Source organism: Passer domesticus, chromosome 16, assembly GCF_036417665.1.
Source record: "Passer domesticus isolate bPasDom1 chromosome 16, bPasDom1.hap1, whole genome shotgun sequence".
NCBI classification, from domain to species: Eukaryota; Metazoa; Chordata; class Aves; order Passeriformes; family Passeridae; genus Passer; species Passer domesticus.
Genome location: NC_087489.1, coordinates 4,180,444 through 4,208,014, shown reverse-complemented (window position 1 = coordinate 4,208,014; position 27,571 = coordinate 4,180,444). Strand labels below are relative to the sequence as shown.

General features: G+C 43.7%; 1 protein-coding gene across 11 annotated transcripts in view; it reads right to left on the bottom strand.

Moving 5' to 3' along the window:
• The window catches only part of PTPRT (protein tyrosine phosphatase receptor type T), a 445,906-nt gene that overhangs the window by 103,100 nt on the left and 315,235 nt on the right, over window positions 1–27,571 (bottom strand). For all 11 annotated transcript variants that reach the window (XM_064391854.1, XM_064391853.1, XM_064391856.1 and 8 more), the window contains exons 10-11: window positions 12,397–12,598; window positions 8,792–8,894 (exon numbers count right to left, since the gene is read on the bottom strand). In XM_064391854.1, coding sequence (XP_064247924.1) covers window positions 8,792–8,894; window positions 12,397–12,598 — 305 coding nt within the window. The remainder of the gene's footprint in view (window positions 1–8,791; window positions 8,895–12,396; window positions 12,599–27,571) is intronic.

Here is a 27,571-nt window from a genome sequence, read left to right as displayed (position 1 = left end):
ACCTGCCATCTGTTTAATCTATGAAAAAAGAAGCCAAACCTCACCTCTGTTTTGTTAATGTTGCTTTGTATTAGACAGGCATCACTGACTGAGGTCCTGTCATCCTCAGCAAGTGCTGGTTGAAGACCAGGAGGATTTTTCAAGGACAAGAAGAGCCAAAGTGGTTCTTGAACAACCTGCATGGCAAGGAGAGACCATGGCAAACCCTTACTGGGACTGTCCAGCACCTTCTGCCATGCCCTCCATAAAAGCAGCAGCTTGAACAAGAGAATGGGACAATTTGCATATATTCTCAGTCAGAATTAATTTGGGTTTTTCCAATGGCTTCCATCAAAGTAGGTTCATTTGGATGCAGAAATAATCTAGCAGGGAATTCAATCTTCCTCTGCCTTTTCCACAGCCACAGCTACCAGACTCTGCAGGGGAAACCCACACAGAAGAATCTGCTGTCTTTTTTTAAGAGAGAATACTAGAAAACACCAGAAACATAATTTTATTGAGGTCATGTCTGTTTGGATATTTTTTAAATTAAGAGGCTAAGAAAAACACTAGGAAAAAAGAGGGAAGCTGCTCTGTTTACAACCTTCTGATAAACTTCATTACTCACTACTCCCACTCCTGTGGTCAATGTGCAGTGATGATGAGTTCTCCTGGGGAAGCCTAACACAGACTTTCAGCCCCTGAAGCTGCAGAAGTATCCACCAGTTCCTTTCCACCTTTTCTGGATATATTTTGCTTTTCAGAAAGTGCAAAATTGCCATCCTTTTGATACCAGGGAGAAATCTAAAATGGTGCCTTCACTACAACATCTCCTGGCCCAGAATAAAGGGAAATTGAGGATAGAGGGAGTGGGAAAGTCCCAAGGATAAGAACTTCTCTGCAGAAATTCATCCATAAACACCTCCCACCCCACCACAGTGGGAATGGGATGGATTTAAATGTTAAGAGATTGTGTCTGATAATCCTGTAGTCCACCAACTCCCTTCAAAACCGAGTATTTTTTACAAAAGAGCAAACATTACACATAGGCTGTGTCCTTTGGCAGAAAAAAGCCCTCAAACTGCATCAACATCAGCTCCTGCAGCTCCTTAGGGATCTGTCAAGGTGGATCACAAGGGAAATTGGCATTTCCTCCTCTTTTACTGTTTGACTTTTCCACATTCTGCCTCTCTCCTTGCCTTCCCCTTTTGCACTATGACTGCTTTGAATGACACCAGCCCTATTTCCCCTTCCTTTTGCACTGCAAGCAAATCCTTCACCGTTCCTTCACCGTTCCTGGCTCTGCCTTTTGCTTTGGAAAACCACAGTGCAAGGAAAGCTGAAATAGAAGAGCATCATGGCTGCAGAGGTTTATTCCTGAGGATTGTCTGGCTGCATTTATGATAATCCCTTCATTCCATCTGCATCCCACGCACTGGTGCAGCAACCCCATTTTCTAGTTCCAAGAAATTATGCATTCATTATGGAGGAAATTAACACCTCAAAGCAAACTATAATTAGGAATTCTTCAATTCGGTTTATGCTTTTTCAATTAGGCCCTCTATAATTTTAATCACGGGAGCATTAACATGTTTCCGGAATTTATATACCTGTAGTATAATTAAACCCTGAAATGTCTTAGTCTGCAACAGCAAAGCAGGGCTTGCTCATCTTCCCTTTTATTGTGTTTTTCTGTTGTTGTAGACACACCGAGGGGCACCTGCCTGTGTGAACATCTCCTGCCATGTGCAGCAGAGAAGGAAGGGCCACTTGTCCTGTGAACTCAGCACCCTCACTCCTGGGAGAGACACGGCCAGGGACTTGTGCTCAGACTCATCCCATTCCATTTTAAGTGCCTAAAGGAGCTGCTTCAATTAAGTAAATCATCCTTAATGATCCTCCAAAAAAGCCAAGGTCCTTCCTGTGGGCTTCCCACCCCTGAGCAGCTGTGGCCCAGCTCAGCTCATCCCACAAAAGGGTCTGATCCAAAGCTCTCACAGGCTTGGCACTGTGACGCCTCCTGGAAGTCAGAGTTTCTGATTTTTGAAGTCTTTCATGCTGCTTTTTATCACCCTTTCATTCTGTGACAAGAAGGAAGGGGCACAGTGGCTCTGAGAGGAAAGAAATGTCTTGGGAAAAGGAACCCTCAAACTGGAACCATGGGTATTTTCTCCTGTTCCCTTATCTAATAGGGTGACAGGTTGATGTGATGAGATGGCCATCAATTTGTGAATGTCCACTTAAAGCTCAGAATTCATTAACCTGTTGGTTGCTGGAATTAAATCTGGCAGTTTACATAACCAGCATAAAGGATTTATTCAAAAAATCTCCTTTCCCCTACTCAGTATTCTCAGGTCTTCACCACACTAAAAACTGTTAGCAAAAGCCTCCCTGTAGCACTAAAAAAAATGCTGTTTGGCACCAAAGAATTTGCTCCATATGTAATTTGATTGTTAAAATATTATCATTCAAATAGACACCAAATATGGTTTTCCTCTCCCATTTCTGCCCACTGCCAAAGCTCCCTGTGGAATGGTCAAAGACACAGCAGGTCACCCGGGCTGTGAAAATGGCCGTGGTTGGGATGGCTGAAAAATGGTAAAAGGCAAATTTGTCCCCTTTAGGGGGCTGAATTTCAATTGCACATTGTGCTGATCCAGTAGGAAAATGCATTTCCTGTACCAGGTGAGAAAATTGACCTAAAATGCCCTTTAGCCTCACTTTTTGGGACTCACACCTGACTCTTCAGGGAACTAAACAAAACCTTTAAGCCCCTACTCAATTAACTCTGCCATGTTACACAAAAGATTAAAAGTTAGACAATTAAGTATCACCATCCTGATACTTGTAGTTGTACCTTACACACCCGTATCTCCATTTTGTTTTTCTCCTGATACAATAAGCAAAGCACCTCTAATATTCATAATAATTTCAAGTACTAAATGCCTTTCGCCCAAATTCTCAATTTCCTTCTCTCACATTCACACACAGTTGAAGAAAATGTAGATCTGGTTTATCTCTAAGAAGAAACTTCTTTATGTACCTCCAAACTCTTAGCTAAATTGAAGACAGAGTGTCAGGCAGGAGAAACTAAGCTTGAATGATTTCAGAACAATATCCCTGAGGTATATTATAGGAGATGTTAATTAACACAGATAATTTGGCTTATAATATCAGAAGCCTAGATTGATAATCTCATTTCTCATTAAATACTACAAAATTAAAAGATGACATTAAATACTACAAAATTAAAAGTGACGACTGCTTGCCCTCTATTGAATCAACCAGCTCATGTGATGCAGACATTTAAACAGGAGCTCAGAAAAAGCAGAGCAGGAATTTTATTTTCCAAGTACTAACAATGTGCCTTTCAAGGGAGTCTAACTTTCTGAATTACCAAGGGCATGAAAATTTCACCCTTAGCACCCTTTTTATTGTTTTGCTGCTCCTTCACTCCAGTCTTTATTTTCATATACAAGGCTCTCTATGTGGTAGTTTTAAGAACTAGAAACTGCCACCCTTTTCTGGCATTAATGAATCAATTATCAGCATAACTGCCTGAGGCAGGCTCATGTGATGCCACTAAGAAGCTGCAAAGCAGAGATCTAAGCAGCACTGCTCCCTCTGTACTAAAGGAGATCTACAAACCAAAGTCACCTGTGGCAAAGCAAAACAAAAGCACCAGCAAATATTGTGAATTTAGAGTTTCTGCACCACAGAATCAAGGTCACTGGGCTTGCAAACCACTCCTTTGTGAGGCTGGGAAGAGCTACTCTGCAATAAAGGCAAAATCAGACCGAGGGTGCAGGGAGAGGGATGCAGGAACGGCAGGCTCAGGATGAACAGGGAATGCCCAAAATCACAGAAAAGAAAGAACTACCTGGAGATTAAATTTTGAGCCTGTGGCTCCAAATATTCTGCATTTTTACTTTGTTGCTGATAGAAGGACAAGTTTTAGCTACTTTCAGTTCTCTAACATAAGATGGAAGTGATAGCATGGCCCTTCTTTCCAAGAAAATTTTAATCATTATTGCATGTAGGAATACTAAGTACACAAATACATCCAAAAGGATTATTTCCTGGGAGAATAACTTGAGTATAAAACCAGAAAAAACCCACTGTTCCTCGGTGTACTGGTAAATCACACTACATCTGTCTTCTCTTAAATTTTTTAGCATCATGTATAACAAAATTTCTCTTTATTTCATGCTTGGAAGATCAATAATCAAATAATAACATTCAAGTGTAACACGGAGCTTGGTCTATAGAAATTAATTTTTCCTCCTGGCTGGCTGTTGATATGAAAATATTTATTCCACCTTTGCTCAGTCCTTAATATATTTTAAATATTTAAACTCTCTTCTCTTATTCAGATTTACATATTTCCTTTAAGATGTAAATTAATAAACTGACCCATCTGTACCTGTGTGCTGGCAGCACACAAAAGAATATCACAGATTATTTACTGGCACACCTCTGAGAACTGCAGGAAGAGAGACCAAATCCATATTGCTCCAACAAAAAAGTTTTCTATTTTCTGAACCCCACCCCAAAATAATTGCAGGCTCTTCTTGAACGTCCTTCTGCAGTGTCCTACAGCTCCACCACACAGCGCAGGGTATTGACAAGGCAATCACACCTAAGGGGAGCATTTATCTAAGCTCTGAAATCCTCAGAACTAACACATGCTCTGGAAATTTGATTTTCTCCATAATAGTGGTATAGGTAGATTGACAGAACCAACTGCGTGTTAATAAAGCAGATGGACCTTCAAATATCCAACACACAAAAAGCAGCCTGTGGACATGTCCTGCAGATAAAACCCCTCAGAGTGTTATTTCCAAGCTGGGAGTGGGATATAAATTCTCAAATAGAGGTCTAAAGATGTCATATGTGAATAATCTATGAAGGACTAACTCAGCCCTCCTGACAATAACAGATTCAAAGGCAAAAATATCCTCAAAATCACATTGGAGGTTTTCAGGAAAGAGGTGAGGAGTAAAGATTGAGAACACTTGCATTCTTCCTTCCTCTTGTGAATGTATTATAGATGAATGTCAGCCTCCAGCAAATCAATCATAGCACCATTCACATGGCTTAGATTGATATAAGAACACCTAAAAGTTATTTTTAAAGGACAATGTGGAGTCAAACTCTGCAGGTTATACCACGAAAAATGAAGGCAAAAAATGAAATGCCTGTGCCACAAGGGAGAATATTTCTGCTTGCCCAGGCTTCACCTTTCTTTTGGCAATAGGACAAAATAGATCAAAGAATATCTAAGTTTATATTAATCCTATTAGGTTGCATGAAAGAGTCCTCATTGTGATCTATAGATCATTAACAACACCGAGTTCATGATCGTTACTTTTATAAACAGCCACATTTAAATTATTTATCATGAGCACTGGGGAACATCAGAGGTGTCTTAATGCTGAAAGTGACTTTGGATTTGGTGTAGCTTCATTTCAGATGAATGAAAATACAATTAATCTTATTTTAAATATCTTTCTGTATTATTCTGAAGATATTCTTGCAGCCCATGCTCCACCTCTGTGCTACAGCAGAATGAAATAACTCAAGACCAAGTACAGATATTGCCTTCGTCACACCCCCACATGTTCTCCAACTCACAATCCCCTGAACAGAAGACAAAATATTAGAATAATTACTGTATATTAATTGTTTTTCATCGTCACCATTTGGGAGGACCATAATGAAAACTGGAGAACTGCAGAGCAGAAACTGTCAGGCTGGTGGGATAAGGGATCAACCTATTCCTGCCCAGAGAAAGCCCTGAACAGCAGAGCTTTTCTAGGAAGGTGTGAGGGAAATCCACTTCAGTCTCCTCTCAGGAGCTGTTCAGCCCCATCTGAGGCAGGCTGGGAGATGAAGGATCCAGGAAAGCATGGCCACATCCACCAGGGAGGCCAGGAGAAGGCATCCCACCAGGATTCCCACTGGGCAGGATCCCCTGCACCATCTCACTGCTGGGCTGGGAGGTTCCTCATCCCTTTGTCTCAGCTCCTGCCTTAATGCCTTCAGCAACTGGGGAGAGCATGGCATCCCACCAAGAGGGGATTAATGAGGGAAATGAACCCCACACAACCAAAAGGTAGAACATCTAGCCAGACAACAGCCAAAAGGACACATTTGATCTCAGCTGAATGAATAAAACACACTGAGGAGGAAAAACCACCTCATTCTTGTGCATTGTGGGTGCCAAAAGCAGTTCACAATAAGTTACTCGTGTTATGTCCCTCTGAGGGAATGGGATCATTTCTGGAAATGGTATTTTGAGAAGAATTTCACAAATGGGGCAGTGTGCATAACAGACTGAAAGAAAAGGGAAGAGGCTAGGAGAATTAAAGCTTGAAATAACTGGATTTATTAAGGTTAGCCTAAGAACAGTCTGGATGGTTCTACAGGGGAAGAATTCTGAGCCTGTCAGAGTTAATAAAAAGCTAAAGATCTCCCCAAGATTCCCTCCCCCTTACTCCTCCTGCCCTTCTGCTTTTCATACACACATCTGTAAGTCAATGAAATGGACTCATTATAGGAAATAATTGTATCACTTAGATGTGGCATGTAAATATTGCACTTTCTGCAAACATGTGTAATAGGCTACGATGCAATTAAAGAAATCAGAGTGAAAATTTATAAAAAATCTCTACCAATTTTATGTACAGATGCATTTGCTGGAAAAGGCATTATTCACTGAATGCAGTTAAAGTGCAGTAAATCGACTTCGAGAAAAATCACAAGACTTTTCAATAAAAAGACAAAATAGCGACACTGCAAAGACAGCAGGTGGTAAAACGAGATACAGGAATGTTCCCCCATATAAAGAAATAAAACAAAACAAAGCTGTGTGATTTTACTGCTCTTTTCCAGCAGAAAAAAACATCCCTAAAGGACTCAGAAAATAGGCTCCTAAATTTGCTCATATGGAGTACCAGAGATTGAAAGGCAAACTTTGAAATACATTACTCAGAAAAACCAGAGAAGGGATGATGCTTAGTCTTAAGGAATGGATTTTTTTGGTTTTGTTTTAGCTTGTCAATGCAATTTGGGGCCAAGCCACAACAGAACTGGGGGATCACCAGCTGATATAGGACATTTAATTAAATCCAGTGGTTTGCATCTAGAGCAATTTGCTCCTGAATACTTAGTGGGCATCCCTCAAAAGAATTAAGAACCTGTCAATGGGATACAGAAACCCAAAATCAAAGAAACACCTTATGAAAGGGAGAACTATGGTGTTTTTTAAACACCCATGGGAAAAACTTCAAGAGTCTCTTGTGAACACTGGAGGTAAAAGCTTGAAGATCCCACAGGGAGGTAATGAATTTGTGCTGGCCTCCTCTGCAAGGCAGGACCCACTATTTTTATAAGTGATTCCAGTTGCTGCTGTCAGCAGGGGAGCTTGGCAGGATGAGGGGCAGAAACAGGTAAGGCAGTGTGGGCTCAGAAGGGAAATTTGTTCATCTGTGCTGGTGCCTTGCACCAAACACAAATTCACTGATATGGAGGAGAATGATGAGTACAGAACTCCAAGTGAGGGAGTGACCTGCAGGTGAGTGTCCCACATCAGCATGTCCCCATTCAGAGCAGCACCCAGCCCAGACAGGCAGCAGGTTCCCTGCAAGGTGCCCCCTCTATGCCATGGGTGCCTGGGCAGCTCCCTGCCCCTAACTGACCAGGGAAGGGATGGCACCCCTGTAGCTGGCACTGGTGAGGTCACACCTTGAGTTCTGTGTCCCGTTCTGGGCTCTCACTGCAAGAAAGACCTTGAGGGGCTGGAGTGTGTCCAGGGAAGGGAAGGGATCTGGGGAAGGTGCTGGAGACTCAGTCATGTCAGGAGCAGCTGGAGTTGTTTAACCTGGAGAAAAAGAGGCCCAGGGGAACCTTCTCCCTCTGCACAACTCCCTGACAGGAGGGGACAGCCAGGTGGGGGTCGGGCTCTGCTCCCACAAGGGACAGGACAAGAAGAAACAGCCTCAAGCTATGCCAGGGGAGGTTCAGGCTGGACATCAGGAGGAATTTCTTCATGGAAAGAGTGGTCAGCCATTGGAAGGGGCTGCCCACAGAGGTGGTGGAGTCACCATCCCTGGAGGTGTTCAGGAAATGACTGCAGATGGCACTCAGTGCTCTGGGCTGGTTGATAAGGTGGTGAGTGGTAAAAGGTTGGACTCGATGGTCTTGGAGGTCTTTTCCAACCTTAATGATTCTGTGATCTGTAAATCACAGCAGGATCTGCTTGTCTCTGCTAGCAAAGCCTCACTAAATCAAAGTTCCTTTTTTTTCTGGACTTCACTGCACAGCCAGCCCAGCAGCACAGCTGGATTACGAGTGTGAGAAGTGTGTTAAAACCAGAAACTGAGCAAATACCTCCACAAGCATTAAAGATAAGGCAGGCACTCCTAGAATAGTTACCAGCAGGCCTTGTTCATCATGGAAGAGGGGGCAGGATGGAGACCTGGAGCCTCCTCCACCCTCGTGTGGGGATGTTCAGTCTCCAGCTCCACATCCCGCTGTGCTCCAGCGCTGCAAAGGCATCTGAAGTGATGCTGAGAGGGTAATAACCCCGACAGTGCCAGCAGCAATCCTTCCTGGAGGTTAACAGCGGGAGGCAAGGAGGCTGAAGCATTCATGAAAGGAGTGTGAAAGGCAGAATCAACAGCTGAGTTGGCCTTTTAGTCAGCGCTTGCTTTCGGCAGCTCCATTATCAGAGCAGAATGAGAGAGGAGTAAGGGAAGCCTGGGGAGGAAGGAGAGGAGGGAAGTGTGAAGAGAAAAGACAAAACACTCACCTGACAGGTGCTCCCCGGGACTGAGCAGGCTTCAGCATGACGGTGATGGTGGTGTCAGTCTCATTGAGGGGAGAGTCCGTGTCATACTCCGGCATGGACGGGGCTGCAGCAGAGCAAAGAACGCCTTCATTAGCACCAGCCACTGCCTTTGGTAGGGATGGCAACGTTATATTAACATTTCTCAAATGAAATATCAAAATACTTCCCAGTGTTATGACCAGAATGATCAAAACTGCTTAAATGTTTGTACACTCTTTTTCCATTCCAATGAAACGGGAATGGGACAATCTTCAAGCTGGCTCTGAAAATCCTCTCTTGAATTTTTAAGACTTAGTAAGGCCTTGAGATGGGATCATTCCTTCAGTGTTAAAGTGAGGAAAGGAAACTGCACAGACATGATAAAAAACCCAAACTATTAGGATGAGTGAATCAGTGGCAGAGCTAAAAGTACCCCTGAATCCTGAACCTTTTCTCCTGTTCTGGTCAGTGGATTTGCCCTCTCACATCTTAAGAGATTCTAATGCACAGACTTAATCTGGTCCCCATGATTAGCTGGAGGGTGTGCTAGAAAGCACAAAAGATGAGAAGAGAGGAACACAAATTAGCCAGGTTATTTTTGCACCCGAATCCAGGATATTTTACCCTGGTGCTTAAATGCTGCTGACTCACCAGGCAGCTGCAGAGACCCCAGTGCCACCCTCGGGCAGTGCCCAGCCATGGCAACCCCATCCCTGATGTGTTCCCCCCAGCAATATACAGAAACCCACTGAATAAAATCCCACCCAGCCAAACTCTAGTTTCTCCTTCTGCTTTATCTTCTCTTAGGACCATTCCATGAAAGTAGGACAACTTTCCTTAGGAAATATGTTTCACTTATTGCTTCTTCCTTCCCCAGGAGCAGGCATCTCTCTGGGACAAGTTTTAGCGCTGAAGACCTGACAAGATCATGAGGTCAGAGCAGCACCAAGTTTGTTCCAAAGATGCAGGTTTTGCTGAAATAACTTTAAAGTATAAATCAAACAGAAGAATTCATACAAATAGTTCATCTGTAGCTCACAAGGGCAAGCTGCATTGTGGGGGATCCCATATTTAATCCTCTCATAGTGATTTCCACTGTAATCCTGTTTACAATCAGGATTTTTATCTAAATGCCTGAAAACTGTCAAGAATGGGGGCTGCTATTATCAGCTCAGCTGCTGGCTTCCCTGTCAATAAGCTGGGAATGTGTTCAGAGTGAATGTCAACTGCTTAAGAAGGATTTCTCTGGAATAAGGTGCTCTCCATCAAGGGGAAGCAGTGACTCCTTGAAAGGAGACACATCCCCAGTGGTCCTCCACACCAAAGATCACTGGAGATGCTGGAGATCACAGAATGTTTGGGTTGGAAGGGATCTTAAAGATCATCCAGTCCCCACCCTGCCATGGGCAGGGACACCTTCCACTGTCCCAGGCTGCTCCAAGCCCTGTCCAGCCTGGCCTTGGGCACTGCCAGGGATCCAGGGGCAGCCCCAGCTGCTCTGGGCACCCTGTGCCAGGGCCTGCCCACCCTCACAGGGAAGGATTTCTCCCTAACATCCAACCTGCCCTCTGCCAGGTTAAAACCATTCCCTTGTCCTGTCACTCCAGGTCCTTGTCCAAAGTCTCTCTCCAGCTCTCCTGGAGCCCCTTTAAGTGCTCCTGTAGAAGGCTGCAATGAGGTCACCCCAGAGCCTTCTCCCCTCCAGGGGATCACCCACAGCTATCCCAGCCTGGCTCAGAGCAGAGGGGCTCCAGCTCTCTGAGCATCTCTGTGACCTCCTCTGGACTCAGTCCAACATCTCCATGTCCTTCCTGTGCTGAGCAGCCCAGAGCTGGATCCAGAGGTGCAGGTGAAGTCTCGAGGAGAGGAGAGGAGAGGAGAGGAGAGGAGAGGAGAGGAGAGGAGAGGAGAGGAGAGGAGAGGAGAGGAGAGGAGAGGAGAGGAGAGGAGAGGAGAGGAGAGGAGAGGAGAGGAGAGGAGAGGAGAGGAGAGGAGAGGAGAGGAGAGGAGAGGAGAGGAGAGGGGAGGAAAATCCCCTCCCTTGACCTGCTGGCCTCGATGGCACAGCAGGAATCGCTGAGCCCCTGCTCTGGCCAGGGGGGACGGTGCTACAGCATGACTTAGTGCACTTATGGAAACAAATACACACACATTGCTACAGCACTGGTGTCTTTCCATGTGAAAAAAAAATAAATACAGCCTACAAGGACATTCCTGTCAGTGCAAAGATCCTTCTTCTCCCTAATAACCTTGAGGCTGCCTCTTAGAGCAAATTTAATGGTAATTTTCAAATTATTTGGAAAATGTATCAGAAACTTGACCATGCAATGAGAGAATCTAAAGCCAGAGACAACCCTAATGCTTGCATGGAGTTTGTACCCACCTGTTGACAGCCAGATATTTGGGAGATGGGGGGTAAAAAAGTCAATAAACTAAGCTCAGTTTGCATACAGTTGGCACTCATGCAGGCTGCTAACACAATTTGAGCACTCATGGGATGATAAAATGCAAAGAAAGTGAATCAGAGGAGAAAAGGCCCCCAACCATTGCTGTGGTTTTTTATTTCTCTGGTCACAAGGGAATGGAGTGCATGCTGTGCTGTCCCTTCACAGCAGGGCTGCAGAGCCCCCAACAGCCCAAGGAGCTGTTTGGACACTTAATGGCTTTTACTTCAAGTGGTTCAGGGCTTGAGTGCTGAATGTGAAGGGTTCAAACACCGAGCAGAGGGAGGAGATGTGCTTTGCTTCCTTAAAATTTACCCTGTCACTTACTGCTCTCAACTTGCTATTATTAACTGATTTTGAAATAGGGCAGTGGAAAATCTATACTGTACTGCAATCTTTTCTACAATAACCAGCCATAATTTCAAGCATTACCAGTATCCTGAATGTTCCAGATGTGTATTTTGACTTTACTGAAAAAAACTGTTAAAATAGTCCAGAAAATGACAGCATTTCTCTCTGTTAGAAAACCTATTTTAAAAATCTATTTTAGTGCTATCAACTAAATGTTAAAATCCACATATATCTGCCCAATATCACAACTACAGTAATTTTTTTATAATTGCCCTGTTTACCTTTTTTTCACACCTTCTCTTTGCCATTGGCTCCTTATTTTAGTGCCTTTCATATTCTTATGTGCCTCAAGCCCTCTGTCTGCTCTTACCCATTAAAAAACCCAAGAAAAACAGCTTTCCTCCCTTATTTTTAGTCTCTTTGCACTGTTAATTCCATTACTTCATTACATCCATTTTAGTACATCCTGAAAATAAAAACCACATTATGGAAGGAGTTTCCCCAGCCAGGCAGATAATGTTAACAATAATTACTATAAGGATAGCTCATTTGTGGAACTAATGATGGTTCTCATTTAAAATGCTCCACAGATATCCAGGGATACTTAGGACACCCACAAATTAACCACTGTAATTGTAACCCAAATAAACAAAACTCTGTGGCTGTTTCAAAACTCTGCTCTATGAAACTTGGAGAGACATTAAGCTGAGTACTTTAAAATAATTTTATACATCAGCTTTGAGTTTGAAGCACAAAGCCCTAGATTTTTTTTTCTTCTTTTTCTTTCAGTACCTGAAATCTTGGTTGCAATCCGGGTAGTGATGGGTGGCCCAAAGCCCTTGACTGTGCTGGCTTTGATGGTGAATGAGTAGGTGGTGCCTGGGTACAATCCCACAAAAAGGTGATGGGTTTCATTCCGCAGCTTGAAGACTTTCCCTCTTTGGCTGGACAGGTCAGCACTGGGATCCAGAGACCCAACAGCCTTGTATGTGATCTGCAAATGAAGAACAAGCACAGGAGGTGATGAGGGGCTTGCTGTGCCTGGCCTGTCCCTGCTCCCCTGCTTTGTCACCTCTCGAGGCTGACCTGCAAACACGAGGAATTATTTCAGGGTGGTTTCCGTATCTCCCATGAGCCATTTTCTGTCTGGGTGCTGTCAAACCAACATTTCCAAGGCTTTACTTAGGGAAAAACTAATTTCCTCTCTCGGCTAAAGCCTCAGCACGTGCTGACTTACAACAAAAGATGTAAAGAGTTGCTTTATGTTCCCAAGCTCAGAACTTCTGTTGTCAAACCAGAGCACACAGCGCGGCTGGCAGGATTTTCATGAGAATCACCCCTGCAGCCCCCACAGCTCATGAAAACCCTCAGTGCAAACATGGATACGTTTCCTTTTGGCAAATCATCTCCTCAAAAGGCAGCTGAAAACAATGGAAGCCTTTTTCTGACAACAAAAGCTTTGGAGGCCTTTCCCTGTGCCACAGAGAATACGCTGAAATGAAATAATATGTTTAAATGAAATAAAGTTCACCATGTCTTTAGACAAAAGCCCTTGTCTCTGTGGAAACCCTTCCCTGCCCTCATTATGAGCCTCAGAGTGCAGATTTACACGTGGTGCAGCCTGGTTTACACCTGGCTGAAGCCAGGAGGGCTCCAGACCTGGAGGATGTCCTGAGTACACCTGGAGCTGGTGCCAGCACACCTTGAAACCTGCCTGAGCTCAGCGTGCTCACCCATGGCAACCCTCCTGATGTACAGACACTTCAAGGGAAACTCATGACTTATTTACCAGCCAATTCCTTGCCTGAGTTCCAAATTCAATCCCAAGGCAGCTCAATTTCAACAGAGCTGTCAATATAATGTACCGTGCTCTGCTGCTCTCCTCACCTTTTTTGATATTATGGGATCCTCACTTATTTGTAATGAAACACTATGAATAAATCAATGTATGTTAATACATGAGGTCTTCAATTTTTTATTAAGGTCTCCACAAGAATCTAATTCCCAGCCTTTCTGAAAGAGCCTTTGAAAATCTTTAAGTCACTTGCTTTATGACAGGAAGAAAATGTTGCATTTTGAGGAAAAATAAATATCTACTGTTTAAAAAGGGAGGCTTTAATAATAACAGGATAAATAAGAGACCAAGACTGATGTTACTGACACCAGAGAAGGGTGAGAGCATGTGAACCCTGTTATTTGGACAAAGAAGAACAGTTTAGACAGAGCGACATCCAAGATAAGGCAGTGTAACAGAGAAAGGGCATGAATTATACCAGCAACAAAAAAGTACAGAAGCAGAACTCTTAAAGGAATTATAATTAGACAGCTTGCAGGTGATTTCATTGAAAACCAGCTAATTTTTCCAGGAATTACAATCTGGGTTTAAGTTTTTATTACATGCCAGACACCTGAGAAAGAGAGACCTCTGAGCATAATGGTTCTTATAACAAACAACAAATTAAAAACAGGAGGAAAATCACTCCACCCACTGCTTTTCCCTCAGGGAGTCAAGAACCAGCATGGAATGGGACAGTATTTTGCGAGTTCTTATTGCATCAAGGCACTTCAAGGCAAGGGAATTTGTAAGAAGACCATTGGAATTAAATTGAGAAACAAATACTTAAATCAAGAGACATGACTCTGTCCATTCCATAGCTAAAATCCAGAAAGAAAAATGCATTTAATTTAATGTTATGTAGGAATGAGCCAATGCAATCTTGTATGCTCTGTTGGCACAACAAGAGCTAGAGAAATAGAAATTCTATAAAACTACAAAGGGGAAGCAGCAAAATAAGAATTGGGGGAGAAGAAAAGAAACTTCCTACACCTGGGGCACTGAACAGCACATGCACAGGATGCCCAGGTCAGGCAGTGGCCTATGTAAAATCAGTGGTATTTATTTTCAAGCCCATTAATCCTGAAGGTTATAAATACAGTGAAAGATGCACTTGTCCTTGATCTCCATCCATATAAATAAATGTATTCTGCTACCTTCAGCAGTTCTAAAGTCATTACAGAAACAGTTATTTTTCCTTATTAAAAAAAAAATAAATCAAAAAACCCCCTATCCCCTTAAGGCAAAAAGAGCTACAAAAGCTTTCAAAAAGAAAAAAAAAGAACAACTAAAGAAAAAAGCAACTCACTGATTTAAAATACAAACAAACAAACCAACCCAGTCTTTATTTTTCTGTTGACTGTAGCAGAGAATGAGTACAAGGGACCTAAAAACAACCTGGGTCAACTCACAAGTAGCAAAGAAGGAGGAAAGAGCACTTGAGACAATGTCCCTAATTTGATATTGTAGTGTGGGTCAATTTTCAGAGCAACTGCTCACTCAAATCAGACTTCAGGATTTCCCAGGGCTCTTTTCAGGATATATACACTCCAGCAGAGATTTGTGGCACAGCCATATGTGAGTTTACCTTTTCTGCAGCAGAGTCTCTTCCCAGTAGACACAGACCTTGTTAAACTGGGTGGTGTGGGGACATTCAGAGCCACCCCTGTCCCCAAAACTGAACATTTGACTTTAACACATTAACAGTACCTGGATGCAGGACAGAGAACAGAAACATAGCAGTGCAAAGCTGTGCACATGTCCAGGGTCACCCAGTCCAGCAGCAGAAATATTTAGGGGCTGATAAGTGCAAATGGTGCAGAAAGAGCAACCAGTTCTTGCTCTCATCAGGGTTGAGCTCTTCTCTGCTTCCCTCCCTCCAGGAGAGCTCTGAGTGACTGGAGTGGGCAGGAAAGGGCACAGAGCTCCTGCCAGGAGAGCCCCTGGGCTGAAGGACACAGACCCTGCCAGGAGAGCCCCTGGGCTGAAGGACACAGACACTGCCAGGAGAGCCCCTGGGCTAAAGGACACAGACACTGCCAGGAGAGCCCCTGGGCTAAAGGGGACACAGACACTGCCAGGAGAGCCCCTGGGCTAAAGGGGACAGACACTGCCAGGAGAGCCCTGGGCTAAAGGGGACACAGACACTGCCAGGAGAGGCCCTGAGCTAAAGGACACAGACACTGCCAGGAGAGCCCCTGGGCTAAAGGACACAGACACTGCCAGGAGAGCCCCTGGGCTAAAGGGGACACAGACACTGCCAGGAGAGCCCCTGAGCTAAAGGACACAGACACTGCCAGGAGAGCCCCTGGGCTAAAGGACACAGACACTGCCAGGAGAGCCCTGGGCTAAAGGGGACACAGACACTGCCAGGAGAGCCCCTGGGCTAAAGGGGACACAGACACTGCCAGGAGAGCCCCTGGGCTAAAGGGGACACAGACACTGCCAGGAGAGGCCCTGGGCTAAAGGGGACACAGACACTGCCAGGAGAGCCCTGGGCTAAAGGGGACACAGACACTGCCAGGAGAGCCCTGGGATAAAGGGGACACAGACACTGCCAGGAGAGCCCTGGGCTAAAGGGGACACAGACACTGCCAGGAGAGCCCCTGGGCTAAAGGACACAGACACTGCCAGGAGAGCCCCTGGGCTAAAGGGGACAGACACTGCCAGGAGAGCCCTGGGCTAGAGGGGACAGACCCTGCCAGGAGAGCCCCTGGCTGTGTGCCCATCTCTGGGAGGACTCTCCTCACCACCACGAGGACCTGATGCTCTCCAGGCTGTCATTTCTAAAACCAGGGTTTCTACATTCCTCTACACAAATATTTGTGTGGCTGAGAAGTCTGTGGATTGCTGTAATTGCTGAGTGCTGCTGCTTAAGCAGCCAACCCCCAGGTGAAGCAGAGGAAGCAGTCCTGAAAACAGAGCTGTCCACTTGGGAAAGAAGGCAAACTATTCCAGCTCAGCAAAAAACAAACAAACAACCAATCATTTTTCTCTTCCAAGCGAGCTACCTGCTGGTTTTTAGCTCTGAGTGCTGCCCTGAGTGTGGATCAACAGCTGAGAGCTCTGTCTCTGATTCCTCTCTGGAGCTGCAGGCGCAGTGACAGCAGCTGCCACTCCAGCTGCAGCCACAGCTGGCCCTGCCAGCAGCGTGTCCTGGGGCTGGCCTGGCACACATCCCTGCTCTGCCACCCTCCTGCCAGCCAGCAGCAGCTCCAGGGGCTGGGCACTGGGATTTCCCCTCTGGAGTCACTCAGAAGTGCCACACTCGTGGGTTTGTGTGCACCCACGGCCCTGGGTGGGAGGATTTCCCCTACAAAAATCAATGTATCGCTTCTCTGTGCATTTCCATGTGTGCTCCACCAGATTATAGCTGGGTAAAAGGAAGGCACCAAGGAGTTTCCAGTCTTTTCAACTGATTTAAACTCAATTTTCTGAAGAAAGAGAAATTGCAGGGAATCAGAGAGTGAAGAATTTTTGAAAAACCATGGAAATTTCCGACTCTGGAGTAATTTATGAAAGCACAAAAACATGTCTGGAGAAGAAATATGGCACTTCTCTGGAACAAGAAGGATGCTGGAAAAAACACCTGTCTTGTGGTTTTTATGCTGAATATTTATCTTAATTTCTTGTTCCAAGTGTCAAAGCATTTCATTACAAAACAAACAAGAGATTCTAATCTAAAAAAATAAGATGACTCAATCGCTCAAAAGCAGCTGCTCTAAATTATTTCAAATAATCTATTTTAAAGACAAGCTGAGCTATCTAATACTTCTGTATTCTCAAAAAAAGAAGAAACATTATTAATTTAAAAGTTTAAAAGCACAGATGGAAAACAAACAGAAAAATACCAAAAATATATTTTAAAATATAATTCTGATTGGAAATATCAAAAATATTTATTTGCATACTGATGCAGAATAAATGCAAATACAAAGATGAGGAAATTTCTCACAAGACTGAAACTCTCTGATTTTTAACCACCCTCCTGATCTCCCAGCAGGCCAGACACTGTCTTTGCTCTGCAAACTGGAATGTCTGTTCAGGGTTTCCACAGGGAATGGAGAGTTTACATATCAGCTCCAGGGGAACTTGATGGTCCCAAGGAAAATTTTAGTGGCCAGCACTGCTATGGATCTAAACACAGCAAAATCCAGCAAAGAAATACACATTAATAAATCCTAAATCTCCTTGGAACCTCCTTCACTGAGTTAATTAAATGCTTCTCATGCCAAAGCAATACATTTGAAAAAAATCAAAAAGGCAAATGGTGAAGGAACTCAGAAGAATAAAGAACAGCAATTTTCCCGCAGCACCAGAGGGTCAGAGCACTGAGTCCGGGGCTCTCCCAGCTGGGCAGGAGGGATGGGATTCCAGTGGTGCTCAGATGCTGAAATCCCCAGCAAAATTTGGTTACATGACTCCAAATTCTTTGTAAAAGGTAAAATAGGCCAACAGTACAAGTTTGAGTCTACTAGAAACTATCAAAAAAGGCTTTCTAGTTTAGTGTCCAGGTGTTCAGTGATGCATAATTGCTGTGATAGATTGGAGAATAAAATAAGAAAAGATCAGCATAAAGGAGTAGGCCGGAGAACAAATTCACTCCTGGTTGTTATTTAAGCAACCAATCCCAGTGCACTCTAGTCCCCATTAACCAGGGGCACCCCCTCTTATTCCATCTTTCCCTCTGTTTTTATCCACTTTAAAGCTTGGAATATTAACTCTTTTAAATCACTGAGCTATGGTAACAACCCCAGAGACGTAGATGTAATATTGAGAGCATATGCACAGCTCTTCTCTCCTTCCCAGAGCCCAATTTAACACAATTTTCTGGGGAGATGTGAACACTTTGTTAACTGTCATCGTCTGTGACTGCAGAACTGCTCTTACAAGGACATAAAACTTTCATGGGGAAAGGAGAAACAATAGCAGAGGTATTAACTAAACTAGGAAGCACAAGTTTATTTACCATTGCAAGAGAGAAAACACATAATTTAAAAAATAACAAAAATAACCCACTGGGATTTTTCAAAACTCCTGTGGTGAACAAGCAAGTGCACAAGTCTGGAGAATTTTACTCCTTCTTTGCATGGTGGAGGAAGAAGGTGCTTTGTCCTGTGCTTTCTAAATGAGAAATGCCAGCAAGCGTTGAAGATTAGAAGTTTTAAAAAAACCATATTAAAAAAAAAGTTATCTATTCTTTAAACAGGGAAATAAACCATTAAGAGACGTGATGAATTAACTTTGGGTTTAGAAGCTCCTTTGGAAGAAGCTATAATGGCACGAGCACGAGGCCCTAAGCTTGATACAAGAACAAATTGTGATAAAGATCTCATCACTCCACTGTAATGGCTTTTTTTGCCCCACACTACTAAAATCCTCAGGGAACCCAGGATGGCTGTTCAGACTCTCTTTAATCCTCTTAAATAAATAAATTAACAAGGCAGAATATTCTGCTCAAATCACGGCTGAGAGATCCATTTAGCCTGCCCATACATTTGGTACATATGAGTAAGATTTCACCCTGATGAATAACAGAGTTGTCAGGATTTTGTGTGTTCATAACCTTAAAACTGAGGACAGAACACTCCAATGTCTCAGGATTGAGAGCTTGCCTGTCAAGGGAAAAAAAAAAAAATGTTCATATGTTTCTTCCCACAGCAGTTGATCCCAGTATGCAGACCACTTTATCTTACATCTTTTGCCATACAGAATTAATCAGCCTCAGTGAGCAGAATTTTGCTCTCTACAGCCATATCCACCATTAAACATTAGGACTTTAAGCTTCCCCTCTGATTCCAGCAATTGCAGCCTGTTTCAATGCAAATGGTAAGTACTGCTGTTAAATCACACACTACTTTGTGGGTACATTATACAACCTTATATCTATTTTCCATTTTAGTGACAGCCTGCATAGCAGTTTGGGGAAGGCATTTGAAGCCTATAAATCCATTGCATTATTCCCCTACATTCCTAGTGATGTTTGATGTGCCTGTCTTTATAAAACAGCCTGTTCTGCTTCTCCACACCCCTCCTGCAACCTCTCCCATCTGGGGATGATTTGGAGCTGACAGGTAGCTGCACTAGCTCTCTATATATAAAATAGGTTTTTTCCTCCCCCTTTTCACTCAGCAATGCCTCAAGACTAAATCTCTTGCTATGGACAAGAGAGGAGGCAGGACAAGGAAGATGACACAGCCACTGCATGCATGAGTGTGCCAAGGTCAGGAGCAGGGTCTGCAGGGACACCCTCACTGCTGTCTGTCCCTTTACTGAGCCAGAAAAAAGGCAGATTTTCCTGACTTCTTCTTGCTTTTTGAAGTCACTACTGCCTTGTGAAGCAAGACCTGGCATCAAGACCATTTTCATCCCTCAGTTCTTATCATACCATGCAGCACACAGGGCACGGGGAGGTGGACTGCACTGGGAATAAGGATCCCAGAGACTGTCACAGATGTCAGCTCCTCCAGCACTGCTCAGCAAGCAGGGGGCATCCTGTCCATCCAACCAGAAAATCCCATTGTCTGGAGTTCCTTCCCACACCAGGACTGGGCCCAGCTTCCCCTGTCCCATGGGGCTGTGTCGTGCCACCAGGTCCCACCTGTCCCATTGCTGACTGCCCTCCCCAGCTGATGGAAAAGCCTGGGACCAAACCCCTGAAACAGCAAAGCTGCTGGCATCCCAGAAAATTAAAGCTGCAAAACCAGCCCCGGCTCTAATTCCTTTCTTATTTTAAAGTGGAGCCTTCTGGAGAGGGACTTTTCACAAGGGCATGCAGTGATAGGACAAGGGGGTATGATTTAGGTTTGATATTGTGGAGAAATCCTTCACTACAAGGGTGGAGAGGCACTGGCACAGGTTGCCCAGAGAGTTTGTGGACACACCATCCCTGGATGTGTATAAGTCCAAAGTTGGACAGGGCAGGGCTTGGAGCAACCTGGGATGGTGGAAGGTGTCCCTGCCCATGGCAGAGAGTAGAATGAGATGAGCTTTAAGGTCTCTTCCAACCCAAACCGTTCTGGGGTTCCATAATTCTCATTTTGAGAACCACTTAGGTCCCAATTTCATAATCCTCTCTGGAGCTGGCGTCACTTCTATCTACCCAGAAGACACCCAGGCAGGCTCAGCTGTGAACAAGCCTGACTTGGTGGTGTTTAAATCCTCCTTAGAGCAGCTTCAGGAATGCTCAGTGCTCAGTGCACCCACACCCCACACAGAGCAGAGCAGAGCAGCTCCGTCAGTGCCAGGCTGTGCTCCTGCCCAGCACCTGCAGCCACCAGGAACTTTCCCCTGTGCCTTGACACACCACTTGCTGCAAATTCATAACAGGGCTGGCACAAGACTTCACAAATAGATGAGGAAGAATTTTGTCACAGGCAAAGTGTGATTTTCCAGGGCTGGAAAACATTCTGCAATTCATAAGAGTGCAGAGATAAGGGAGTCAGGTATCAGCAGAGAGCTGGATGTGTTTCACAGGGTTCAGCACTGCAGATGGAGGGGAGGGGAAACCAACTGCAAGGTTTCATGATTGAAAACACCTCAGGAAACAATAGGCTATTTAGTTTTAAATCTTGCCTTACATATTCCACTCCATGCTCTAATAAAGCCTACAGGAAAACTTCATTTTTCCCCATATCCCAAAAATAAACACAAATCAACTGATGCATTCAAGTCTGGCAGAAATATCCTTGAACTCAAAGTTACACAAACATAACCATTCATTTCCCTAGTTGCTGCCTCGGGGAAGCAGTGTTCCTCTAGCCAGGTGTTAAGACACCACGTGCAATGTGAGTTAACCATGAAAAGGACTTTATTCACAGTATGGTTTGGCTTGGAAGGGACCTTAAACATCATCTTGTTCCAAATCCACTGCAATGGGCAGGGGCACCTTTCACCAGACCAGGTTTTTATGATGGAAGAAAACCAGCTGCAGCTCAGGGTCTGCTGGAAATGTTTTATTTTTAATTCAGTGTGTGCAGAGGGTGTACAAAGAGAAAATGTTCTACAAACATCTCACTCACCATCATTTTGAGCACCACAGACCTTCCAGAAATTGTATAAGGCTTCTTCACAGTTCCTTACCACCTGTGGATTTATTCTCACATAGTCAGCACTGAGTTTCCAAACCACATCTTTCTGAACATGAGATTGTATCATTCATAAGACACCCAACATCAAAAGCAGCTTCAGATTTCAATGGGAAGAACAGCAAGGGACAGCCATTCCCAACCACAGCCTTCCCTTCCTGTTTGTTTGAGACTTGAAAGATTCATAGGATGCTTTTAAAATTAAATATCTCTTACACAGATCATCCCAGCACCACCAGTGGCTCTTCCCCAGTCCCTCCTCACCAGGCAGAGCCACAAAGGTTTAATTGCCCCCTCCCCTGCAGTGACAGCTCTGAGCAGCAGGGCTCAGGCTGGGTAAGGACAGTTAGCACTTCTGAATTCAACTCTGGCAAGCCAACACCTTCCCCAGCCTGAAACTCACTGGAGAATGAAAATCAGCTCTTTTCTCCCCCACAGCCCGTTGCTTGGGGTCGCTCTCAAAACCACACATCCCCAGTAAAACACCACTGCATGGGCACCTGATGCAATAGAGCAGTGAATTACAGAGTCACTGCCCAATGAACACAAGAGCAAAAAGCAAGTACAGGTCTATGGGACAAAGCCCAGACTTTGGTTATCCTGCTTTTTCTGCAGAAATCCTCACTTTCAGGCATTAATCCTACATTTAATCTTGGCAAACCACAGTTTCAGCAGACAATTAAAGATCATTTGCTTTCCAAAGGTGAAATATAATTGTGCCTTGTATCATTTTAAGTAGCTACAGAGATTCTCCTCCTGCAACAGAGATTCCACTCCAGGTTCCCAGCCACATGGAGACTGGCACAGTCCCCATCCCTGTTTACAGCATGACGGGTAGCACTTGCCACTTCCAGTTCTGGCTGGTATCAAGCAGAGTGTAAATCATAAACAGCCAGGGCCCAGAATGGGGGCTCTGCATTTGCTTTCAAGTTGAAAGCTGAGAGTGTCAGAGTTGGAGGACTCAGATCTGTGTTTTGCATCAAAGCATGCTAATATTTTGTCTAGCTCACCTCCATCTTCACATTCCAGCACAAGCCTCACTTGGGTGTGAAAGATAAGGCATGAAGAACATAAGGAATTCCTTATTTTCCACATACATTATCAGAGCTGCTTGTTTTCTTGAAGGGAGCAGGAAAGAAGCATGATCCCTCTGCAACACCCCATGGGCTGCTAAATGTAAGGAATGTAATAGTAGAGACTCAATTCAAAGACTCACAAAATGGTTTAGGCTGGGAGGGACCTTGAAGTTAATCCAGTGCCACCCCTGTCATGGGCAGGGACACCTTCCACTGTCCCAGGTTTCTCCAAACCTCATCCAACCTGGCCTTGGACACTGCCAGGGATCCAGGGTCAGCCACAGCTGCTCTCAGTGGCCAACTCCAGTGCTGCACCATGCTCTTAGTAAAGAATTTCTTCCTAATATCTAATCTAAATCTCTGCCCTCTTTCAATTAAAAACCATTTTCCCTTGTCCTGTCACTCCGTGCCTTCACAAAGCCTCTCTCTAACTCTGTTATAGCCCTTTAGGTAATGGAAAGTGCTCTAAGTCTCCTCAGGCCTTTTCTCCTCCAGGCTGAGCCCTGGAGGGGGCTTTAGGGTCCTTTCCAACCCAAACCATTCTAGGATTCTCTGACCATTACTGCCCCTGTCACAGACTGCAGGTGATTAACACAGGAGCAAAAGCAGCACGGAGTGGGCAGGTCACAGCTTTAACCCCAAACCATGTGGGGAATCTTACAAAAGTCTTAATATTCCTGAGACATGAGAACTTTAAGAAGCCTGGCTGCACACCTGGACACATCTGCAAGGGATGAAGGGCAGGAGGAACACTCAGCACAGGAACACCAGCTGGAGGCACTAAGCCAATATTCTGAGCCCAGCAAACCCCTCAAACACACATTTCACCTCTTTCCTGCCAAGGGGATCTGAAGTGCATCTCTACATTCTCATCTCAAAAGTAGAGGATAAGTGAATCAAGCCCAGAGTTCTGTTCTTATCCCAAGATCAATCTAGGGTCACTCACACAAAAAAATTAAAAATTCTTGCAATGAAGGAACCACAGAGCACTAAGGATGTGAACTCACTTGTAAATCACTTATGAAACTATTAAAATGAAATTTACTTTTCTATGTTGATTGTTTTGTCCTTTCTTTTTGTCCTCTATCTTAAAATTTTCAGACTTAGAGCAGAACTGAAAGCATCTCAAATCCCAAATATCCATGAATAATAAATGAATGAATAAAAAAAAAATGAATAATAAAGAATGGTCATACTTTGCTAATCACAAAATGATTCACCATGCTCTTTGCACACTGAATTTGCCGTACCAGAAACACAAAGCATCACAAGATCAGGTACACCTGTTTTTTGACATTGTGTGTTAAAAAAATGATTCTGACTGCACTTTTTACAGTTGCCTCTCAAGCTACACCATCAAGTTTTCCAAACTTTGAATTTTTTTCACCAGAAAGAAAAAAACAAACCCAAAAACAACCTGTATGGAGTAAGTGTGGGATGAAAATAGGCTGTGCAATTTTCCAACCCATTTTCCAAATTCTTAAATTAATATCTTCAGCCTTCCTGTCTAGCATAATTGCAAAAAAATAGTTTGGCCATTTTCAAAGATTTTGAAAACTGCTGCAAGTCTAAATCAGTCCTGCAAAACAGAATGGAAGCCAAATCAGCTCCCCCATTAATGCACACCTGCCATAAATAAGAGGGCAAGAAATTCCTGCTGAAGCCAATGTAAAAACCTTGTTTGAATTCCCTAAGTAATAGCAAATAAATCCACCTGAACAGTTCCAGCCAGCAGGAAAAAGAAAAAAAGAGAAAAAAAAAAAAAAGAAAAAAAAAAAGAAAAAAAAAAAAAAAGAAAAGAAAGAAAAAAAGCGCCAAAGTTACTTCTGCAACATTCTAGCAGAAAAATGGCCAGCTTTGAGCAAGATAACAGTGAAGAAAATAAATGTTTATATGCAAAATATTCACTTGGAATTTAGTGCTTAAGAAGCTGTCTCGTATTAGTATTTATAGCAAGATGGAACATGTTTTCCTGAGCAGCTCTGCAGAGGTGGACAAGGTTGAAGTTCTCATGAATATTGCCCAGCCTGTGATGGAGCTGGGCTTTGCAGAGCTCTCTGCTGGCCCCATCTTGCTGTGCCAGTGGCATAAAAGGGGCAGGACCCAGGCCCAGCCATGGGGTGGATCTGGGGAAATGGAGAAGTTGGGGATAGAGCTCCCCAAACTCCATCACAGAGCAGCACAGAAGCTGAGCCTGAGGCATAAAAAGCTAACTGCCCCAATCCCAAAAATCTCTTCCGAACCTTCTATCGGAGAAGCAGGCAAACCCCGGACTGGGAATAGTGTGCTCTGATTCCATTGACTCAGAAGGCTGAACAATTGCTTTATTTAAAATATACTATATTACATTAATACTATATCATAACTATGCTAAAGAGATACTAAAGAATACTAAAGAAAAACCTGTGACTGTCTGGGACAGTCAGGACAGCTTTGACCCAGCTGGCCAAGGAAACAAAACAATCCTCAACAGAACACAACTGACAAATCACTTCAGGTAAACAATCTTCCTAACACATGCCACATGTGCAAAAACAACAGGAGCAGCAAGTAGAGATAAGACTTGATTTCTCTTCTTCTCTCTGTGCTTCTCCAGAAAAAATCCTGGGAGAGAGAATTATGTCTCTCTCTGTTCAGAGAATGTGAATGCCACACCTTCTCCTTCTACATCCAACATCCTGCACCAGCTAAAACTTAAAGGATTCATTCTATGTTTTCATTCAAAAGAGCCCTTTAACTCCGCTAAACTCCTGAACTCCTCCCATAGCACCCTCCTTCTTCCCACCCTTACTGGAAAGTTTCTGCTCCCTCCCTTTCCCAAGGACACATGGCTTGACACTGACATTTTGCTTTCCCCTCTAATAAAAAGACATAATCAGAAAGAACAAATCCTGTGCCCAACATTACAGAGCCTTTAAAAGACTTCCCAGTGCTCACATCCAGAGGCTTTTCAATTGTGCACTGACTGTTTGCAACTTCTGCTGAATAAACTCACTGCTGCTTATTCCCTCTTGAATAAATCCTGGACCTGATTTTCTAATATCCTGGGGATAATCCAAAGTCAGAAGACATCTGGAAATCCTCCATCACCTTGGAAAAACAACATCCTTTGTTCCTCAGGACAGAACTGCTTTGGAGTAAATACATGGGCTACAGCTTTTGCAGACACATTAGGTACTACATGAATAAAATCCCATTACTATTGTGGAAGAGGTCGTCTCCAATCAGGTTTGCTGCAGCAAGTTTTCTGCTTTATTTACCTGAACTATATTTTCCCAGAAGCCAGAGGCTGTAAAATCCACAGTTTATAAAGCAAGCTAAAAAATTCCTACCAAAACAAATGTTTCAATTTTTTTTTTAAGTGACTTCCCACACAAAGGTGTCTCTGAGCTATCCATTAGCTCCAAGTGAGCTACGTCTCACTGAACAGCTAAATAGTCTTTGTAGAAGGAGAAAACACACAGCAAGCGCAGAAAATGTGTTCCAAAGTCAGGAGCTGAGGCAATGCTCCTCCCCAACTCATCACAGGGCTCCAGGATCACTGGGGGCACCTGACCTGGGCACAGGACTGGCCAGACACGGTTGGTCAAAGGATAAGACTTAAAAATCCAGTGCCCACCAACCTCTTGCTCACTAAAAAAGAGGCTGGAGTGGGGAAAATATACCAAATATACCAAAATATACCAATATACCAAAATATACCAATATATCAAAATTTACAAATATACAAAAATATACCAATATACCAAAATATACCAGCTCTTTGTGTGCTCTGTATAAATATCTCTTCATTTCCTAAAATCCAGCTGTCTTCAAATAAAACTGCTGGTCCACAGGGTGTCCAAATGAGCAACCCCAGGAACCACATCAGCGAAGCCTCACACAGCACTCAGAGCAGAGTCTGATTCATTTTGTTCACACAAGGACAAACTAAAGCCAGCTCCAGACCTTTCTCCCCATGCTACATTGATTTTTGTATTTTACTCAATTTGAGAAAACATGGGCATTCACTCAAACACTGACTAGCACAAAAATAACTGTATTATGTGCATTATGGTTCATTTTACATTGTAAGGTTTATTTCAGCTCTGTTATTTTGTTTTTTGAAGGCACAGTGTGGAGACCTTGTGAATGAAAAGTGAACTGTTAAGATCTTTAGATACCTCTCAACTCCAGCTCTGGTTTTATGGTGCTGTAATCAACTTCCAATCCACACAAAAACATTTCAATCACACTTTTAAAATGTTTTGCAAAACTCTTGGCATAATGCACTTGCTGTACTTCATTACACTTGCCTGTTCTCGAGTTCCAAACAAGAGTGAAAAAAGATACTTTTCTATTCCCTGTTTTAATAGTCTATTGGATTTTCCTACTACTTCATCTGTAGGAATATTGTCAGCCATTAATTTTGTTTATTGGATAATCCATTAGATTGGTTCAACTCCCTTTTTTTTGTTCCCCACATTAACAGCAATATTCTCAGCACTCCTCACTCCACCCTTGGGATGCTCCAAAAACACTTTGAACTGCTTTAGGTGGCATCAAAAGTCTTCACAGCTCAGAGTCTCAAAGGATGAACTTTAATCCAATTTATTTTTCAAACACCCCTTTTAGAGTGATCTCGCCCTGCTGCTTTTTGTCTTTTGCTAATGAGATGTAAAAATTAGATGAGTCTGGCTAGCTCCACCTCTCCTTTATAAACAAGGAGAAAAACCACCATAAAGAATGCACCTCAGTTCTTTGGAGGCTCTTTTCAGGTCCTCTCCCTTGGCAAGGGTGTTCCCAGCAGCACACGTGGAATCTGCTCTGGGCCTGTCCTGCTTGGTGCAGTGCTGTCGAGTTTTATCTTCTTTTTTTTTCTTTTCTTCCCCCGGGGATTTTGCCAGCTTCTAGCTGCTTTTGTTACCTCGTTTCTTCAGGGAGGTCCTGACCCTGGTAGGTGTCTTCCTCACATGGGATCACCACTTAAC